Source organism: Cynocephalus volans, chromosome 10 (genome assembly GCF_027409185.1).
Source record: "Cynocephalus volans isolate mCynVol1 chromosome 10, mCynVol1.pri, whole genome shotgun sequence".
NCBI classification, from domain to species: Eukaryota; Metazoa; Chordata; class Mammalia; order Dermoptera; family Cynocephalidae; genus Cynocephalus; species Cynocephalus volans.
Window position 1 is genome coordinate 45,345,469 of NC_084469.1, and position 22,158 is coordinate 45,367,626.

Consider the following 22,158-nt stretch of genomic DNA (forward strand, 5'->3'; position numbering starts at 1 on the left):
AAAAAAAGCATAAATAGGGCCGGCCCCGTGGCACACTCGGGAGAGTGCAGCGCTTGGGAGCGCAGCGGCGTTCCTGCCGCGGGTTCGGATCCTATATAGGAATGGCTGGTGCGCTCACTGGCTGAGCGCGGTGCGGGCGTCACCAAGCCAAGGGTTGCGATCCCCTTACCGGTCACAAAAAGACAAAAAAAAAAGTATAAATAGAACAGTCCATTTTGTCTTGCCCCACTAAAATTAAGCACACTGAGAGCAAGGACTTTGTTGATTCATTGCTTTATTCCTAGCACTCAAAACAATGCCTAGCACGCAGCAGCCACCCAAAAACCTTCAAAATGAATGAATTTGAGTGATGCAAGTGAATATAGAACAGGTTTTAGCTAGAAATATACAGAGCATGTCCACTTACTTTACTGAAATTCAACTGTCCAGACTAAGCAAAACAAAAAGAAAAGAAATCATGTAAATCACGCACACTGGTCTGCCCTAGAGTAAGAGTGGAGAGAAAACCTGAATCTGCTGCTCCCTCTGCAGATCTCAGGTCACTGTGGCTCTCACATGGTGAACAACACACTAGCCAGTGTGATTCTAATATTTAAAGGAGGGTTTTTAAAAAAATGTAATAGGGACCCTAAAGATAAGCCAAATATATCATCTGGTGCTCCACCCAGAAAACTGTAATTTTCTCCAAAGCTGGGCTCTTAAAAGGATTCCAAGTGTAATTTTGACTACAGAGAAACTGTCTGAGAAGATGACTTTAGAACTCAGGCTTCCCATACCCAAATAAAATGCAATGCTACTGTATGCCATGTCAATAATCACAGATATATCTGGGTGATGAACATGCAATGCTACTGTATGCCATGTCAACAATCACAGATATATCTGGGTGATGAACATGCATAGTTTTTGTTTTATTTTCTAATATTTCTACAATTTACAAATATCATTTTCATAATAAGAAAAAGGGCTCTATTTAATTTTTTATGAGCCTGCAATAGTTCTTTCACACATTTTTATCACAGAAATGCTAGATATGGTATCACTATTCCTCTACTTGACTTAAAATAATACCACCACTATGTCATATTATCAATTGTTAATATATTTATTCATACAGCACATTATTTATTTTAGCCTATTGCTTTATGTTATTTTAAACAATTTCTTAATAAACATATAATTCAAGCCATGTCTTTACAACAAGAATTAAGGCAATTTTTTATTTCTATTAAGATTCACTTAAATTTATATGAAATAGAAAAATGTTTTACTTTAATTTAAAAAAATCCAAAATATGGTACCTGAACATCATAGAGTGCTACAATATTTTCATGCTGAAGTTCCTGTTAAGGAAATTGAGAATTTAAAATATTTGTATGTATTCTAATAATTAATATATTTTAATATGCAAGTAAAAACTTAAGTATACACACATAGATATACTATTTCTAGTATATTATACTTCTTTTAATAGATAGAACAATTTAATATTAAAGAATAAGAAGAAATGTGCCTAATCAAACTTTTCTTGGAGCCTAAATATTTTTTTTCACCACCGCCACTTTTTAGACTCTTTACAAAGTGAATACTCTCACTTACAAGATAAATTATAATCAGTATGGTCACAGACTTTCTATTATCTCCTAAATTTAACATACAACTTCTGACAGCAATAGAGGCATAAAATTCCAAAGTGTTTTTAAAAAGCACAGTATCTGCCTGGAAAACAAACAAACAAACAAACAAAACAGTGTAATCTTAGCTCAAAGAGCTGTAATTCTTACCAAAGAGCTCTCCACTGGATAATAGTTTTGAGGAAAGCTGATGTTAGATGAGGGTTCCATGCCCATATTAGTTTGGGAAGCACTGGGTTAAGTACTACAAAACCAGTTTCTTCACTGTAGAATTTTCAGACTTTCTTTAATGAGCAAAGAGCTTTGTGACTCTCCAAGAAGTATTTAGTGAATGGGATTTTCCAAACTTATTTGACCATGGAACTTTTTTTTCTTCAAAGCAGCTCAATTGGATAATACTGATTGTGAGTGATCGAAAAAGACCACCTCTAAAGAAAATAACTTTCTTCAATTTATAAGAAAAAACGATCCCAAGTACCCTCTCTCCCCCTAGAAAACTTGACTGTAATGTGAAAGGAGTCCACAGAAGAGGTGAATAAAATGTGTAAGCTGGGCCTCCCTGGCCCTCTAGTCAAACAATAACACAATAACTAGGAGAAAGAAAAAAAGAAATTATGAGAATCTAAAATCGGTCTTCACGGAACCCCTCAAAGCTCTGGTCAAGAGCCAAGAACATCTATTCTCAAATAGGTTCACTGTACTGGCCAGCTGCCAAAAAAAAAAAATCACTTCACAATACTGAATGGAGCATACAAAAGTGAGAGCAACAACTGAAAATTCTCAAACTTGGATCCAAGTACCAAAATTACAAAGAATGTCATCACGTATTAATTTAAAATAAGCTTTAACCTAATATGAAATACTATGTAAAGTAACATACCTTTAAGATTTTAATTTCCTTTCCAAGCAGTATTTGTGATTTTGACAAGTTCTTTTTATTAATACTTTTTATAGCCACCTCCCAATCAGTTTTCTGAAAAGGAAAAACAGTGTTATTCCTGGAAATTATTCCACAGAAACAATTCAACAGAAAAAAATCTATAAGCCCAAAGATGTTCTTAGCAAATAAGTGTACATAACTGGGGAAAAATGGAAAAGAACCTGAATCTCCAACAGGAAAACGACTGCATAAATTACAGTGTAACAAGCCAATGTCCTACAATACAACTACTAAAAATAATATGAAGACCATGTAAGTAACTAGCATTAAATGAAAAAAGGACATATACAACCACTTAAAAGTTATGGAGAAACGTGGATGTAAACTTGCAAGGTGATACAATTAACCGAAAACAGTATTTGTTAGCTTGGCAGGATTACAACGTGTTTTAATTTTTCTCTGGCGTTTTAACTTATTTCATAATAAATGCAAAGCAATATCACTTTACCTGACAAGCAACCAAGTCAGTTCATTTTTAACTTGCCCCTTGGCAACCATCAGACCTGCCAAACCCTCCCTGATTATTTCCACTCCCAATGTGCCTTTCCAAATTCTTTAGATTCTAAAGCCTCGTGTGACTCTACTTGCGAAACAGCAAAGGCTTAAGGAAAAAAAAGAAATTTTTTAAGGCTTGAATTTCATGTTTATTTGAACTGAAAATGCAGCGTCCAACCGTGCGTCCCACTCGGAGCCCGTCTATCTAACCCAGGAGGGGCAGACGGTACAGGGACCCAGTGCTGCGAAAGGTGACACCTCCCAGTTAGAGAAAGCCAAGCCCTGGCAGCCCAGGGCGGGGGGGGGGGGGAAACCAAAGGTCCGTCCATGCGCGACCCTCGAGAAGTGCAAGGGACCGTGCAGTCATTTGCAAAGGCTTCTCCGGGCGGCCCCGGGGTAGTCCCTGACGAGGACGGGACCAAAACACACACTGACAGTGACAGCGAGCACAATGGCAGGCCCGGGGCGGCGGGCCAGGTTGGGGGACCCCGGCTCCCGCGGCTACGCCAAATCTCAGGGCCACCCAGTCCGGCTGCGGTCAGAGACCCCGGCCTCCCTCACCTGGCGGTGCCGCCCCCGGAAAACCACGGCGAAGGCCCCGTGTCCCACGAGGTCCCTCTTGCTGTACTCGAAGTCGCCCACCACCTCCATGGCCGCGCCCCCGGGGCACGCAGAGGGCGAGCGCGCAGGCAGCGAGCGCGGCGGGCCGGGATCAGCACCGCGGGCCCGCGGGCCCGGAGCGCGCCTGCGGGCGGCGGGATTGGGGCAGCCGCGGCCCCGGGCCCGGGCGGGAACTCATGCCGAGAGGCCGGAGCGGAAACGGTGGAGGCCGCCGCGCGGAGCCCGGGTCAGCGAGGCCCCGCCCGGCTCCGGCCACTCCTCATGGCCGGGCCGCCGCGGGCGAAGCGGCCTCGGCGCTGCCGGGCCAGGGGCGCCGCCGCCGCCGTCACTGTGAGCCCCCGAAGCCGCACGCGCGTCCGGGAGAGGTGCGGAGCCCGGCCCTCCCCATCCCCAGCCCGACCGGCCGCCCCGGCCCTCTCCGCCCGGGGCGCTGCTGTTCCTGCGGCCGCCGCACCCCACCCCGCGGCGGCGCCGCCAACGCAAGCCCGCGCGCCGGCCGCCCCTGGCGACTGCCGGCCCTCCGCGACGTCAGCACGTCTTGTAGGACGCAGCGCGCCGACGGGGCCCGCTCCCTCCGCCGAGAAAAGGAGTGCGCGCCTCCGGTTGCGGCGCCCGCCGCCGAACCGGTCACTCAGAGAAGCGGGGACCCAGCGTACGCTCCGGTGCGGCCGCAGCTTGTGACCAACTGCAGCCTCCGCGCTGGGCCCGGGAGCAGACTCCAGCCGGCCACAGCCCGGCCTCAAGTCTGCTGGGAGGAGGGTTTCAGAGACGCAGGTCTTCAACTCCAGCTGCATGCAGGAGGCCACTTGTGCGGTGTAGACCCCAAGGATCCCATGAAGGCAAAGGAGCGACTATTAGAGCCCAGCCTTTCCCACGCCCTCTGTAACCGGTTGCCAAACTGCTGGTCTTCTCCACCCCTTCTGGGTTTGCTCGCTCACGGTCCCTAAAGGGATGGTATTGGGCAGGGATTCTGCACCTTTTGGGGGTCTCTTGACCTCTGTGAGAAGCTGATGACAGCGCAAGACCCTCTCCAGAGAAATGCTTATGCATACAGACTCAGTGTTGCATACAGTTTCAAGGGCTCTCCTGGGGCACTCTGGGTGTCTTGCCAGTTTAACCTCAGGCTTACCTTAAATGGCTTAAGGGAGCTTTATATTCTACCTGATTTTTAAAGTTGTTCAGGTGACAAGGAACTTATTTGTCAACTTTCCTTCAAGGAAGTGTCTTATGAAACTATTGCATAAACAATATGCTTGAAAACGTCATAGAAAACTCAGGCCCCATACTTCAGTGTGTATTCATTTTTTTTAGGGTTTTTGCTTTCAGGTTATCTCTCACCACCTCATTGCATTGTTCATTCCTGCAAACTAGTCTCTGAAGGCCAGGCAGGTATCCTAAAAACTGCCAACCTTGAAGCAGTCAGCCCTGAAATTCTGAGAGTGTTACCAACCGAATGGAGTTTGTTGGCCTTGGCAATCAGAAAGTCAAACACCAAAGCAGGGGTCTTTGCAGCAGAAAAAAAAGGTTTATTCACAAGACAACCAAATGAGAACACAGGAGATATATATATAGATATACATGTAGATATAGCTCATATTCATCTTGTCCACGGTGGAAAATGAAGTATATATATGGGGAAGTGGTTAGGGATGGTGCAAGGCTTGGGGATATGGGATTGGTTATAAGGTTTGAGGGAGTTCCCCAGCAATCTGCACTGGCACAAGCCATCTGCATGCCTCCGCATGTTCAGAAAACGGGAGGTGTTAGCAGGATCTGGAAGTGGAGTTTTCCGCCCTCTGATGTCAAAAAGCTCACCCATCAGACATTTGTGCAGGTTCAGTAGAGAGGTCTACACAGATCAACTTGGTTTCTGTTGGGCCGAGCTAACTCCAAATATTCAGAAAAACACCTTAGGCACACAACTCATGACTTATGCTCCAGAGGCATTAGCTTAAAAGGCAGATAGGAAGAAATAGAATTTTACTGAAAGAACAAGCAATTTAAACAGAAAACAAATTTTAACAGAAAAGCCACAATTTCAAGAAAACCCTCCTTCCTCACACCCTCAAAATGTAGGGCCTTGGATTTCTGCTCCCACTACTGTGCACTCCTACGTAATCCTATTCTTACTTCAAAATCTGGCCCAGCTGGTTGTGTTAGATGCTGAAAACTGTAGCCTTCAAAAATTGAGAGCAAGTTAAGCAAGTTTGTGCAAATACACAAAAATGTATTTGGTGATGATTTCTTACCTCATTGAAAGATTCTCTACAGTCTGTCTTTAAATATGAGTATTTAAGTAATATATGGGATTTAATATGACAAAATTCACTAAATAATAGCTCTCCTGGAATACATATCTTAGGCTGTAGGACCCTGAACAAATTACTTAACTTCCCATGCTGCAGTTTCCTTATCTGTAAACCGAAGATAATAGCAGCCTCATTGGGTTGTTAAGAATATTAAATGAGCGACAAGTGTGAAGTGCTTGGAACACTGCCTGGCACATACAAAACACTATTTAAGCATTTGTTAACTAGGTAAAGTGAGAGCCAAGCTAGCTTTAGGCAACCTTTCCCCAACCCCAGGCCAGTGCCCTCGGGATCTCTGCCCCCGCCTCCTCCATCAACTCCCCAGATGGTTTCCAGCTAAGTAGAGACCAAATTATTCAGTTCCAGGGATGGACCGATCGTATCTGCTAAGAGCAGTTTATCTAACAAAAGTCTGGGGAATATACTTCCTATAAACTTCCTTTGTACAGCAATGAGTTAAAATTTTTGGATAGCAGGGAAGCAACAGGGGAGAGAAAACGACACACCTGGAGTCGGGCTGGGGCTGTTCCCACACAGTGCCTGGCACGTGCAAACATTGCAGGGGGCTCAGGGCTCATTATCGAAACGAAAGGGCAGGGGAAGGGAGAAATTTGCTAAGGGAATGTTTCTTTAGGACTATATTGGTAGCAAATAACAATCATCAAATGTGATAAAGTGAAAAAGAAAAAATATAGATAAAGGTACAAGTACACTCACATTTCTCAGGCAGGGTCTCAAAAGCAAACTAGCAGTAGAGCCTGGGACTCAGAGAGGACTGACTGCCTTCTGTGTGTGCACCTGCTGCCTGTGACCTGCTGCATGCTCCTCCTGCCTCAGAGCCCCTTCTCCATGGCCGAAGGACGAGCACTGACAGCACAGTCTCAAACCCAGATTCTGATGCAGGAATTTCTGATTGGATTATGTGGAGCTAGTGGTAACAACATCTGAAAGCATGTATTAAATTTGGCAGTCAGTGCTCCAGAAAAATGGTTTAAATGAGAAATATGCATGTGAAAACTTTACTGGATTTGGTACAGATGGTGCTGGTATAACGTTAGGGAGAAAGCCTAGCCTTTCGGCCAAACATTTAGGGAATTTTAGAAATGTTTTAATGGCACTTAGTCATTGTATTCAATTGTATCTGAATGATGCAATTTATAAATCAAGGAAATAACTTGAAATCTTTCCTTGATAAATTTTACACTTACTACATATAGCAAATAAACTGAAGGTAGAACTAAATAAAATATCTGAAAGTTGAACTTGAAGTAATGACAACTGGATGAAGACCTGGACCTTGATATGCAACCTGTTGTTCTGGAGTGCAAAGCAGTTGAAAACTGCTATCAATCCTGATTTATAGAATTTAATAAAAATATAAAAGGGAATGGTATATTAGTCTATTTTTGTTGCTTATAACAAAATGCCTGGAACTGGGTGATTTATAAAGAAAAGCAAAATTTATCACTTACAATTTCTGAGGCTGAGAAGTCCAAAGTCCATCTGATGGTGGTGACAGTGACCCGGGGGTCTCACACTGCAAGATGATGGAAGCAGAGAGAGCAGAGAGAGAAAGAGAGAGACAGACTCTCCTCTTCTTTTAAAGCCCTCTGAACCACGCCCCTGACCACCATTTTTAATCCATTCACTACTGCACCGTCCTACAATCCAATCACCTCTTCAAGGCCCCACCTTTCAATTACCATAATAGGATTTCCCACCCTCTTAATAGTCACAGTGGGGGCCAAGTTTCTAATACATAATACTTGGGAGACAATTCAAGCTTCAGTGAGTTTTGGGGGGACATAATTCAATCCACTACAAGTGTCTAGATAAATAACAAATAAATGATAACTTTTAAGAGTTTGGATTTAATAAATGATTTTATAAGGGTGAGGTCAATGCTTTCTTTACCTTTATAAGGATATTATTAAATATGATAGATCAATGGTTCTCAAAGTGTGAACTCTGAGAATTCCTGAAGGTGTCCAAGGCACTTCCAGGGGTTCAATGAGGTCGAAACTATTTTCATAATAACATGAAGAGATGAAATGCCCTTTTCACTGTGTCAGTGTTTGCGCTGATGAGGCAAAAGCAGTGGTGATCAAACTTCTGGCACCTTAGCAGGAATCTGACAGTGACCTTAAACTGTACCAGTTGTCACTGTAATCTTCACCTGCATTCAGTTGTCATTAAAAAAAATACAAAAAAGCCATTTTCCCATGAGTCCGTCCTTGGTGAAGCAATAATAATTACTGATTTTTTGAAATCTCAATGCTCAAGTCCATGTTTTTAATATCGGGTGTAACAAGCTGGGAAGTCCGCATAAAGCGCTTCTGCACAGAGGTGTCGCAGTGTCTCTAGGCACTTTGTGACTGTCCCAGTGGTGAGCAGACTCAGCCACCATTTTCATGGGGTACTATTTTTACCTGAAAGGACAACTGACAAACTGGCTATTCAGACTTGGGTGTTTAAAAGACATTTTCTTGAAAATGAATGAAGTGAGCCTGTCACACCCATAAAAACAACACTGTTTATTGCCAAGGATAGAATTTGAATTTTCAACCAACAACTATAATTTTGGACAACTGGTATTCCTCACTGTGAGCTCGAGAGCTTCCCAATACTTAGACATTTCTGATGAGATCTAACAAACATGACCTTTTAAAATACCGTATAATAAAATATGTCAACATGGGGAAGATTTGCATGATCCAGTGAACCAGTATTTTCCAAATGACCAATGCATGATGAACAAAACCAGGCCTGGATAAAGGATCCATTTGAGGTGCAGGATCCACCAATCGATCTTAATCCACAGTGTGAAAAGTTCGTTGATATGGTTCAGATTCTTTGAGAAACACCCACTTGTCAAATTTTGGTGCATTATCAAAGAATATCCACAATATCTGAATAGGCTGTTGAATTACTCCTCCCTTTCCCAAAAACATCTGCAAGGCCAGATTTCTTCAACCAGAACAGCTTATCACAACAGATGGAATGTAGAAACAGATATAAGACCAGCTGTCTTCTGTTAGCCAGGCATTAAAAATATTTGTAAAAATGTAAAACAACACCAACTTTTTGTTTTGAAAAGTGCAGTGATTTTTCATAATATGTAATTATGTTAATATTACTGCTTCTATTATTCTTCTAAAATGAATTATAAAATAATTATTTTTTAAATTTCTCCATTTTAATTTCTGGTACAGTGTATGTCAGTAGATATAACCCACATAAACCAAAGCTCTTTAAGACCCTCAAAACATTTTCAGAGTGTGAGCGGTTTCCAAGATGGGAAAGTCTGAGCTCTGCTCCACGACAAGCTCAGGCCAGCGGCGGACGCCCGGCCGAGGAGGCCAGGGTTTACCTGCCCTGTGCTGCTTGCAGGAAAGTAGGTTTGATTCTGTGCAGCGCCACATCTTTGTGGCGGGACCTCCAGCCTTCCCTCACCTCTCTGGGCTTCTGTGTCACCTGTAGAAGTGGAGATAATGATGCTCAGTAGCTGGTTGTGGCAGAGAGAAGTTCGCTGACCTGAGAAACATCTGGTAGTTCACTGACCTGAGAAACATCCGGTAGTGCGATCAGGAGGTCCTGAGGATGTACGAGGGCACTTCAAAAAGTTCATGAAAAGATTCATATTATCTTTTAATTCTATTTTTCCATGAACCTTTTTTTTGTTTGTTTGTTTGTTTAAAGATGACCAGTAAGGGGATCTTAACCCTTGACTTGGTGTTGTCAGCACCACGCTCACCCAGTGAGCCAACCGGCCATCCCTATATGGGATCCGAACCCATAGCCTTGGTGTTATCAACACCACACTCTCCCGAGTGAGCCACGGGCCGGCCCCTTCCATGAACTTTTTGTAGTACCCTGGCATTATGAAGAAGAGAGTAGAGTTGATTTTCTTTGGTTTACTGCAAAGAAAGACGCTAATAATTTTTTTTTTTTTTTGTGGCAGCTGGCCCGTATGGGGATCTGAACCCTTGACCTTGGTGTTATCAGCACCATGCTCTGTCGAGTGAGCTAACTAGCCCGCCCCTCTCTAATAATTTTATTCCCAAGGCTGCTCTCCCAGCAGATCCAGAGATCCTTGTTTCCTCATTCGAGAGGTCTCTAAGCATGAGGATTTATTTATAGTTGTATAACTGCCAACACTGGGAAACTGAGATTTCCCTTTTTTGTCTCCACTGCGGTGAGAATTGCTGATCTGATATCTTCACCCAACTCAAGAGGAACTGAACGGCCTGTCCTGCCCATGGGGCCCAAAGTCATCTCCTCTGCTCTTGGGGCCTTGGTCCAGATCCCCCTGAGTTCAGCCACATGGTGCACAGCTGACATGCCACCTCTCTCTCGGGGAGGAAGCTCCTGAAAGCAAGGCAGAAGCAAAACCCATGGGCAACAAGAACTAAAACTGCGTGTGTGGTCTCGGTGCTGAAATAAGCAGAGATCAGCGGAACCAAGTGGGAATCCCTGAGACACCTGGTGAGGATGGCTGGCACGCAGCACGGCATGTTGACAGGGAGGTCACCAGGAGAGGCTGGCGCCTGCTGTCCCTCCTAAGGAACCCAGTCTGGCAGGTCCGTGAACCTGAATTCATGAGCAGCTGGAGACCAGAGTGAGAGATTTGCTCTCAGGAGGAGTCCACGGTAATCACCTTCCTGGAAGCAGAGACACACGAATATACTCCAGAGGGCAATTGACTGACTTACAGGAAATGTTCAACTGTTAAAAAGTAGACCAGAAAAACCATTTGACAAAATTCTATTCAACACCCATTCATGATTTTAAAAAATTCTCACCAAACTAGGAATAGAGGGGAACTTCTCTCAACTTTGATTGAAATTTGTCAAAACCCCCAGAATGTACCCCACCAAGAGTGAGCCCTGATGCAAACTGTGGCCTTCCAGTGATGCAAACTGTGGCCTTCCGATGATTAGGCCATTGGGTATGCAGGTTCATCCGCTGCAATCGATGCAACACTCTGGGGAGATGCTGATGGCGGGGGAGGTGGGGGCAGGGAGCGTATGGAACTTTCTGTATTTTCTGCTCACTTTCGCTGTGAACCTAAAAGTGTTTTAAAAAATAGTCTTAGAAAAAAAAAGTAACCCACTGAGATTATGTTGTTCCTTCGTTAAAAACCCTACAAAGGCTTTTCATCTGACCCAAGGAAAAAGCCAAAGTCCCTATAATGACCTGTGAGACCCTACGGTATCTGGTCCATTTTCTCTGTGACATCACCTCCAGTCACCCTGCCCGGTCCCCTGGGCTCTGGCCACGCTGAGCCGCACACAGGCTACTCCTCAGGCTTGCACTGCCCGCCCTCTCCCATGGAAGGCTCTTTCTCTATCTGCATCAGTCACACCCTTGCTTCCTTCAGGGCTTTACTCAGATGTCACCTTCTAAGTGAGGTCATCCCTGGTCACCTTTTTAAAAATCATATGCCTCCCTCCATACTTCCTATCTCCTTTCCCAGATTCGGTTTCCTCCTTAGCATCCCTCACTAGCTAACAGCCTACCTGTTTTACTCATTTTTCCTGTTTCTGGTCTGCTTCCTCCACTAGAGAACGAGCCCCTCAAGAACAGGGGTTTATCAGTTGTGTTGACTCCTAACTACTTGCAGAATGAACAAGAACATGAGCGGTCTGGGGGGCTGGAACGCTAACAGAGGCTCACCACGGCCCAGATGCATGAGGAGCCCAAGCCGCGGGCACCGGGTGATCTGGCATCACAGCCCAGGGCGCTGCACGTGAGAATGCTGTCGGAGGCCTCACTCGCGTCCAGGCAACCAAAATCTTAACCAAACCCCCCTCTCCCCCAGATAGCCCTCTTTTTTTTTTTTTTTTAAAGATGACCGGTAAGGGGATCTTAACCCTTGGCTTGGTGTTGTCAGCACCACGCTCACCCAGTGAGCCAACCGGCCATCCCTATATAGGGATCCGAACCCGTGGCCTTGGTGTCATCAGCACCACACTCTCCCGAGTGAGCCACGGGCCGGCCCCAGAGAGTCCTCTTGACTTTGCCTTTTTATTTTTACAAGTTTCCCAGCCCCTCCGTGATTGGCACATGCTCCCCTTAAAGGTCTTTCTGACTCGGGAGTCATTTCTCTGGGACATCTCACAGAGCCTGTCATGTGAGCCATTCTGTGCTGATTTTGAACTTAGACTCTTAGAGCCAATCATCTGTCCACGTAGCCCTGCTGGGAAATGACCACAAACCCTGCCTCTGTCGTGATGGTCCTAGTGCCCAACACAGCCGATGTGTTTTGAAGGAATGCCTGAGACGTCTCAAAGCAAAGGGGCCTCACCTAATAAATTATTCTGGGAAAACTAAAGAGCAATTTTATAAAGTAGGGCTTCATTTTTATACCTTAGGAGAAGCTAAATTTCAGATGGATTCAAAAATTAGATGTAAAAAAAGAAAAAAAAGAACTTCCCAACTAAGACAGGAAACCCAGAAGACAGGAAACAAAGCAGAAAAGCATGTTTGAAAATTTAAGATGTATCGTGAAGGACAGCATAAACAAATCAACAGGGAAATTATGAGTTTGGAAAAGCAATATTTTCAAGTCAAATGACAAAGTGTGTGTGTGAACATACGTGTGTGTGTGTGTATATAACATATTTCTACGAAGAGCTCTGGCACATTGACAAACATTCAAACAGACAAATCACAAAATAGCATAGCCAAGTGGCTTACACGTACATGACAAGATGTGCGTACTCCTCAGTTTCCAGGAAAAAGCACATGAAAAAAACGAAATATTTTATTGCCATTAGACTGGCAAAAATTAAAGAGGTAGAATTGGGAACTGTGGCAGCATTTTAGAAAAGTAATCTGGAAAAATCTATCACATTAAAAAAAAATCCATGCTATCCTAACAATTCCACTCCTTGGAATCTATCCCAAGAAGTAAAAGCGCCAATACATAAGAACAAATGCAATAATGTGGCGTAGCTCACAGCAGCAGCCACACACCGCCCCCAACACACACACCGCCCCCAACACACACACCGCCCCCAACACACACACCACGGAATATCACGCAACCGCTTAAAGGGGTGAATTAGGTTTTCTTCTGCCAACTTGAAGAAAGAGCAAGAGGCAGGAAAATGTGTATCATATGATCCTGTGTTTGTAGAACGCTGACATATATAGGAAGGCTATTGTCCACATACGTGTTTATAAGCCTCTGTTCGCATATATTCCTATATGGTTGTATTCACATGGGAAAATCAATAGTAGGTTGTTAATATGTGTCTCTTACGGGAAGAGGAAGGGGGAAGTGAGCAAATGTAGAAGAAAAATAAACAAAAAAGAATATAAAAACAAAACCCCATCACGTATACTACAGTACCACTTATATATTTTTTAAAAACTACATAAGTATATACACAAATAAATTTTAAAACAGTAAAACGTACAAAAAACAGAGGCACTCAGACAAACTACCAGTATCTGTCTCATTTTCTAAAATTGTAAACAGATTGGGCAAGAAACTATGAATTTCTATGCTGAGACTGGATGGCCCCTTGTGTTTTCAAATTTTCCTATAATGAATTGCTTTTGCTTTTAATATAAGTAAAGATAATGTAATACACACAAAATAAATCAGGGAAGATTTCTTAATACTCTCCCACCAGAGGCTTCAATGGCTCCCACTTTCTTGTAAGATCTAATTTTGGGTTCCCAAGGTCCGTCCACCTCTCTCTTCTTGTCTCAGTTGTTTCCACCCCCCTCGCTGCTTTATCTCCTCGACCTTCACTAATGACTCCCAACCTCTCTCTTGTCCAGGTGTTAAACAAATATTTATTGGATGAAGAAATGAGGCGCCCCGTCACTATCGTCACAGCTTCATTTCTTTCATCCCCTATGCGATCCCCATATTCCAGCCCTACTGGGTTATTGACTGTTGCTGTACCTGGGCACAAGCAGCCAGCTTGGCCTGAGAACCCTCTCTTCCTCATGGACACCAGACTCTTTTTCCAGATTTGCCTGAAATCCATTTTAGCCTCCCATAATTCCCTCCACATCTGATTAGTTGCTTCTAGTCCTGCTTTAGACAGATCACCCTTGCTTGTGGGAAGTGCCACTTGTGGGAAGTGCCACAGGAGTGCCACTAAATGACAGGTCTGGCTGGGTGCTGGCAACACAGGCACTTTGCTAGGCATGGGGCTAAACCAATAAATGAAGCAGACACAGATCCTTGCCCTCCTAGAGCTCACCTTCCAGTGGGAGGAGACAGGGGAGAAGGAGGTGAGGGAGCAAGCCAGGTGGAAGGAAAAGGGTTCCAGGTGGAGGGGACAGGAGCTGTGAAGGCCCTAGTGCAAGGAACAGGTAACTTGCTGTGAGGAGACATAGGGAGGCCTGGAGACTCAGGGAGACCTTTATAGAGACGGTGACACTTGAGTTGAGCCACTGAGGAGGGGGAGGTTTTGACAGAGAATAGCCACACCAGGCAGAAGGATCACAACAGTAGCAAAATCTCAGCAGTGTGAAGGGCCTGGGCTGTTCGGGAAATGACCGGTCTGCAGAGTGTGTGGGTCTGGATTCGGGGTGTGTGAGGATCCGCTTAGGGAGAAATGACGCAGGAAGGAATCGGAGCGCTCAGGACGAACTGCGAGAACAAAGCCACCAGCCGCCTGCCCCCTGTCAACTTTGGCTGATGTTCTTTCTTTTAGTTTTTTCTTTTATTATTATTTTTTTATTGTTGGCTGATTTTCCAATCACCTTCCGACCCGTCAGTTGCCAGGAAGTTGCAATCCCTGAGGGCTGCTCCCTTGTCGCTCCAGAGGTGAGGCTGGTGCTCCATCCCTGACACCAGCCCCCAAGGACTTCCCTGGGCCGTGAGCTGTCACTGTTCTGAGGGCCTGACAGGAGGAGGTTGACTGCACTGTCACACCCACCAAACGGATAAAAAAACTGACAACACCAAGTGTCGATGAGAATATAGAACTGCTAGAACCCTCATTCTTTGCTGGGTGGGGGTGTAAGTTGGTACAAACACTTTGGAAGACACTTTTTAGTATCTTTCAATGTCGAGTACGTGCTTGTCTGTGACCCAGCAATCCCGTTGGTAGGTAGACTCCAAACAGAAATGGATACAAATGCTCACCAAAATTCATGGCCTAGAGTGTTCACAGCAGCACTCCTTGTAATAGGTATAAAGTTGGCACTACCTAAATGCTTACCCACAGTGGAATAAACAATCAGTTGTGGCGTAGGCATGTAGCATGACACTGGACAGCAGAGACAATGAATGCAGGGCATGTGCAGGCACTGACGTGGACGCTCTCAGGCATGCAGTGCAGAGTGAAAGAAGCCAGGCGCAAACCAGACAAAACTCCATCTAGAAGATGGGATAGTGTTACCCTGGATGGGGGCACAATGGGGTCTGTGAGGAGGAAACCTAGTTTGCAGATACATAAGTGAATCCAGCCCACCCATAAGAAGAGGCCTGGGGGGGACAGCCATCAAGCATTAAGGGAAGGAGGCTGTCTTGGATCCTCCAGCCTCAGCTGAGCCACCACGCAGCACCATGTGGAACAGAAACAAGCCACCCCGATGGCCCTGCCCAAATTCCTGACCTATGGAATTGTGAGCAATTTTTAAAAAGTGGTTCATGGGCCGGCCCATGGCTCACTCAGGAGAGTGTGGTGCTGATGACGCCAAGGCCACGGGTTCAGATCCCATATAGGGATGGCCAGTTAGCTCACTGGGTGAGCGTGGTGCTGACAACACCAAGTCAAGGGTTAAGATCCCCTTACCGGTCATCTTTTAAAAAATAAAAAAAATAAAAATGGTTCATGATTTAAGTGACTGAATCAATACAATAATAGACTATTAAAACAATATTCATCCTTAAGAGGCTACAAAGGACAGAGACCAAATATTTCTTTCATCTGGGATGTTAAAAATATTTAACAATATTTAATATAAAAAGTACAGGCAACATTTAACAATATTATATGCTTTATTTATATATAAGGGAAATTAAACATTTTATTTTATTCTCTGAATAAATAACATGTACCATAAAGCTTCCTACCAACTCACATAAGATACAGCACAAATTATTTTTTAAATTACTGTAATAATTCCTAAGTAATTTGTTAATGTTTTGCAATTGTTGGGTGATCATTTGTCTGATATGGTCTCAATAGTTAAATGAGGACTCAGTCTGAATTGTGATTTAACCACAGAGAGCTGTATCAAAGTTTTCTCATGACTTCACTAAATTTAAAGTAATAAGGTGACTTGTATTCTTAATAGGCAGAGAATGTCTCAATTTTAACAATATGGCTCATGGTTCTGAATCTTCTCTTAATTCTTGTTATAATGTCAGAGATCTAAAAAAATATATTCAATAGATTTGTTATCAAGTGTTGTATTAACCCATTTCTGTTGCTTCTAACACAATACCTGGAACTGGGTGATTTATAAGAAAAAAAAAATTTTATTGCTTACAGTTTCTAAGGCTGGAAAGTCCAAATTCCAGGGAACACATCTGGTGAGGATCTTGTCCTGGTGGTGACTACAGCAACTCAGGGTATCACATGGTGAGTAGGTGGAACAGAGAGGGAGCGATAGCTCCTCATCACTACCCTTTTAAAGTCCTCAGAACCACGCCCATAACCACTATTAAACCATCAACTTAATCACCTCTTCAAGGCCCCACCTTTCACTTATCATAATAGGATTTCCCACCTTCAACAGTCACAGTGGGCATTAAGCTTCAATGAGGTTGCGGGGGGGGGGGGGGGGGGGGGGGGGGCATCCAATCTACAGAAAGTGTATATAAAATAATCTGCTGAAATGAAAATCTTATTCAATTAGGTGGCATAATTTTGTTAATTTTTGTTCATCTTCAATCCATGGGGCTGCTGAAACATTATTTGGGCAAGTTTCAGAACTTAATAAATGGAAAAAAATTTAAATTTACTATAATTTCCACTTTTGTCATTATGTAAAAAGTTCATTTTCATATAATGAGACAACCTAAAATTTTCTTTTGGAACTAAGTCTTTGTTTTATTTCTAACAGTATATCTCTTCTTTTCTCTTTCTTCCGTTCCCTTTTCATAGTTTCCCTTCCTTAGTTTTATGTGTTCAATGCTTTTTATTATTTGCTTAACTAATCCAGCAGTTCTTAAACTTTCTAGTCTAAAGATTCCTGATGTATTTTCTGTATTAAAAATGAAAACTTAGAAGGATTCCCGATCAAGATGGTGGAAGGATGGTTGCAGAGTTACTCTCTCCCACAATCAACCAATTTACAACTACTAAAAAGCAATGACTGGGGATGCCTGGGCTGCCATCCATAGTGTGGATGTGACCTAAGGTCTCCTTAGAAAGGACACAGGAGAGGCTGCTGTGGCTTCAGGACCTGGAGGGCATGATAAAAGGCCCCAAGAGGTGTGCTCCACCACTGCCGAGGCCCCGAGGAACCAGCTCTGATCCAGCCAACCCCACAGGAACCCAGGCAGGTGAGACCCTGCCCCACCGCAGTGAGGCCCCAAGGGAGCGACAGGCAGCTAAGGGTCAGCAATATCCCCTGCCACTGCTGCAGACACCAATGCGGAATGAGTGGACTGGGACAGCCTCCACCACAGCAAATGCTGCTATAAGGATGGCTTGCTGCCAAAACAGCAGCCAGTGCTGCCTCATAGGCTTCCTGATGACTACTCACTGGCAAAGAAATACTAAGTGTCCAAGGAAATAGGTCACAGAGGCACTCTCACACAACTCCAACACCGAATTCAGCCAAAATAACTTCATGGGGTCCACATGATAATATCTACCTGGATCCAGTTCTAAAACACCCCATTCAAACTTCATTATAAAATACACCTGCAAGAGGAGCTCCCTCTCTGCTAACCCCACTCCAGAGTACTAGAAAAGTATCTTCTCTAGCAGATGACTAAACACCAATGTAGAGATACTAGAAATACAAAAAAAAAAAAAAAAAAAAAAAACACAAGAAAATATGACACCACCAATGGAATAAAATAACTGTCAAGTACCAAATCCTATAGAACAGGAAGTCCTTGAAATGACTGACAAGGAATTTTGAGCAACAGTTCTAAGGAAACTCAATGAGATACAAGAAGACTCAGCTAGACAACACAATGAAATGAGAAAAAGAATACAGGACCTGAAAGAGGAAATGTACAAAGATATCAGAGCCCTGAAAAAGAATGTAGCAGAGCTTGTGGAGCTGAGAAACTCATTCAATGAAAAAAAACACAACAGAGAGCTTAAACAGCAGGCTAGAACAAGCAGAAGAGAGAATTTCTGATGATGGTCTGTTCAAAATAACATTTTGAAGATGGTCTGTTCAAAATAACATAGGCAGACAAAAAATAAAAGAAAGGAAAGAAAAGAAAGAAAAGAAAAAAGTCTTAAAATTGAAGAAAATCCAAGAGAGAAACAGACAACCTTAAGCACTCAAATATCTGAATCATGGGTATTCCAGAAGGAAGGAAAAAGGAAAAGGCATTGAAAACATATTCAATGAAATAATAGCGGAAAACTTCCAAGGTATATGGAAAGATTCACATCTTCAGATTCAGGAGGCTGAAAGATCCCCAAACATATTGAACCCCAAAAGGTCCTCTCCAAGACATGTTACAGTCAAATTGGCAGAGCTCAAAGACAAAGAGAGAATCTTAAAAGCTGCAAGAGAGAAGCATCAAGTCACCTATGAGGAAGGCCTTATCAGACTAACATCAGACTTTTCATCAGAACCCTAAAAGCAAGAGAATGGGATGATATATTCAAAATACTAAAAGACAAAAATTGCCAGCCAAGAATACTTTACCCAGCAAGGCTGTCCTTCCAAAATGAAGCACAAATAGTATACTTCTCAGACAAACAAAAACTGCAGGAATTCACTATCACACAACCAGCCTTACAAGAAATTCTCAAGGGAGTACTGTGTCTGGTACCTGAAAAACAACCATCACTACCATGAATACTCAAGAAAGAACAAAACTCACCAGTAAAACAAAAATGCAAACAATAAAGAAAAAAGAAGTTTATCTACCATCCCAAGAAACCAACAAACACAGAAGACAAACAGAAAATCAGAAAGAAAGGAACAAATAATATTTAAAACATCCATACAAAAATCAGTAAAATGCCAGGAGTAAATCAACACATTTCAATAATAACTCTTAATGTAAAAAGATTAAATTCCCCACTCAAAAGACACAGACTGAATAATTGGATTAAAAAGATGGACCCAACAATATGCTGTCTTCAAGAGACTCACCTCAACTCTAAAGAAACACATAGACTAAGAGTAAAAGGATGAAAAAAGATATACCATGCAAATAGAAACAAGAAACAAGCTGGAGTAGCTACTCTTATATCAGATAAAATAGACTTTAAACCAAAAATCATGAAAAAAGATAAAGAAGGCCACTATATAATGACAAAAGGATCTATCAAGCAAGAAGACATAACAATCATATATGTGTGTGTGTGTGTGTGTGTGTGTGTGTGTGTGTGTGTGTGTGTGTGTGTGTGTGCGCACGCTCCACCCAATATTGGAGCAGTCAGACATATAAAGCAAATACTATTAGACATAAAGAAAGAGAGAGACACTAATACCATAATAGCGGGGGACCTGAACACCCCATTCTCAACATTGGACAGATCATTGAGGCAAAAAATCAGAGAAACACAAGATCTAAACAACTCTTCAGACCAATTGGACTTGGCAGACATCTACAGAATATTTCATCCAACAACCTCAAAATATTTATTTTTCTCATCAGCACATGGAACATTCTCCAGGATAAACCACACGTTAGGTCACAAATCAAGTCTCAACAAATTCAAAAAAATTGGAATTATTCCATTTGTTTTTTCAGACCACAGAAATCAATAACAAATGAAACTCTGGAAACTATACAAATACATGGAAATTAAACAACATTCTACTTAATGACATATGGCTCCCAGAATAAATTAAACAGAAAATTGAAAAATTTACTGAAACTAATGAAAATAATGACACAAAACCTGTGGGATACTGCAAAAGCAATACTAAAGGGGATGTTTATTGCAATAAATGCCTACTTCAGAAGAATGGAAAGATGGCAAGTACACAACCTAACACTTCACCTTAGAACTAGAAAGACAAGAACAATCCAAACCCAAAGTTTGTGGACAGAAAGAAATAATCAAGGTTATGGCAGAGCTAAATGAAATAGAGACCCCCCCCAAAATACAAAAGATCAGTGAAACAAAAAGTTGTTTTTTTGAGAAGATAAATAAAATTGACAAGCCATTAGCTAGTCTAACTAAAAAAAGAACAGAGAAGAAACAAATAAACAAAAACTAGAAATGAAAAAGGAGATATTAAAACCAATACCTCAGAAATACAAAGACTCAGTAGAGCTTACTATAAATAACTACATGCCAATAAATTTGAAAATACAGAGGAAGTGGGCAAATTTATGGATACACACATACTACCAAGACTGAACCAAGAAGACATAGAAAATCTGAACAGACCAATAACAATAAAAGAGATTGAAGCTGTAATCAGTAGTCTCCCAACAAAGAAAAGCCCAGGACCGGATGGCTTCACTGCAGAATTCTACCAAACTTTTAAAGAAGAATTAATACCAATTATCTACAAACTATTCCAAAAAATTGAAACAGAGGCCATTCTCCCAAACTCATTCTATGAGGCAAACATCACCCTGATACCAAAACCAGACAACAACAAAAGAAAACTTCAGGCCAATATCTTTGATCAACATAGATGCAAAAATTATCAATAAAATATTAGGTAATAGAATACAGCAACACATACATAAAATTATACTCAATGATCAAGTGGGATTCATCCCAGCGATGCAAGTCTGGTTCAACATACAAAAGTCAATAAATGTGATACACCACATCAACAAAATCAAAGACAAAAACCATATGATCATCTGTATAGATGCTGAAAAAGCATTTGACAAAATTGAACATTCATTCATGATAAAGACTCTATAAATTAGGTATAGAAGAAAAGTTTCTCAATGCAATTAAAGCCATATATGGCAAGCCCACTGCCAATATCATCCTGAATGGGGAAAAGTTGGAGGCTTTTCTCTTAAGAACAGGAACAAGACAAGGATACTCATTCTCACCACTCCTATTCAACACAGTACTGGAAGTACTAGCCAGAGCAAGCAGGGAAGAAAAGGAAATAAAGGGCATCCAGATTGGAAGAAATAAAGTCACACTGTCCCTCTTTGCAGATAATATGATCCTATATATAGAAAGGCCTAAACACTCTACAAAAAAACTCTCAGAGTTGATAAAGAATTTCAGCAAAGTTATAGGACACAAAATCAACACACAAAAATCAGTAGCATTTTTATACTCCAACAATGAACTAGCAGAAAAATAAAGAAAGAAAGCTAGCCCATTTGCAATAGTCACCAAAAAAATAAAATACCTAGGACTAAAGTTAACCAAGGTTGTGAAAATCTCTATGACAAAAACTACAAATCAGTGTTGAGAGAAATTAAAGAGGACACAAGAAGATAGAAAGATATCCCATGCTCTTGGATTGGAGGAATTAACGTTGTGAAAATGTCCATACTAACCAAAGTGATCTACAGATTCAATGCAATCCCCATCAAAATTCCAATGACATTTTTCTCAGAAATGCAAAAAACAATTCAAACATTCACATGGAATAAGAACAGACCATGAAAAGCCAAAGCAATTCTGAGCAAAAACTAAATAAATAAATAAAGCCAGAGGCATAACACTACCTGACAATACTACAAAGCTATAGTAACCAAAACAGCATGGTACTGGCATAAAAACATACACATGGGCCAATGAAACAGAGTAGTGAACCTGAAAATAAACCCACACACTTACAGCCATCTGATCTTTGACAAAGGCACCATGAATACACACTCAGGAAGAGACTGGCTCTTCAGGAAATTGTGCTGGGAAAATTGGACATACATATGTAGAAGAATGAAACTAGACCAGTACCTCTTGCCATATACCAAAATCAACTCAAAATGAATTAAATAATTAAATATGCATCCTGAAACAATAAAACTCCTAAAAGAAAACATAGGGGAAACACTTCAGGAAGTAGGATTGGGCACAGACTTTATGAATACAACCCCAAA

General features: G+C 42.2%; 1 protein-coding gene across 3 annotated transcripts in view; it reads right to left on the bottom strand.

The window, feature by feature from the left end:
- Positions 1–4,136, bottom strand: part of ULK2 (unc-51 like autophagy activating kinase 2) — a 106,595-nt gene extending 102,459 nt beyond the window's left edge. For 2 of the 3 annotated variants that reach the window (XM_063113218.1, XM_063113217.1), the window contains exons 1-3: positions 3,631–4,136; positions 2,515–2,607; positions 1,302–1,343 (exon numbers count right to left, since the gene is read on the bottom strand). In XM_063113218.1, coding sequence (XP_062969288.1) covers positions 1,302–1,343; positions 2,515–2,607; positions 3,631–3,720 — 225 coding nt within the window. In that variant the 5' untranslated portion in view covers positions 3,721–4,136. The remainder of the gene's footprint in view (positions 1–1,301; positions 1,344–2,514; positions 2,608–3,630) is intronic. The other variant, XM_063113219.1, reaches the window with a different exon arrangement.
- Between the last annotated feature and the right edge of the window lie 18,022 nt (positions 4,137–22,158).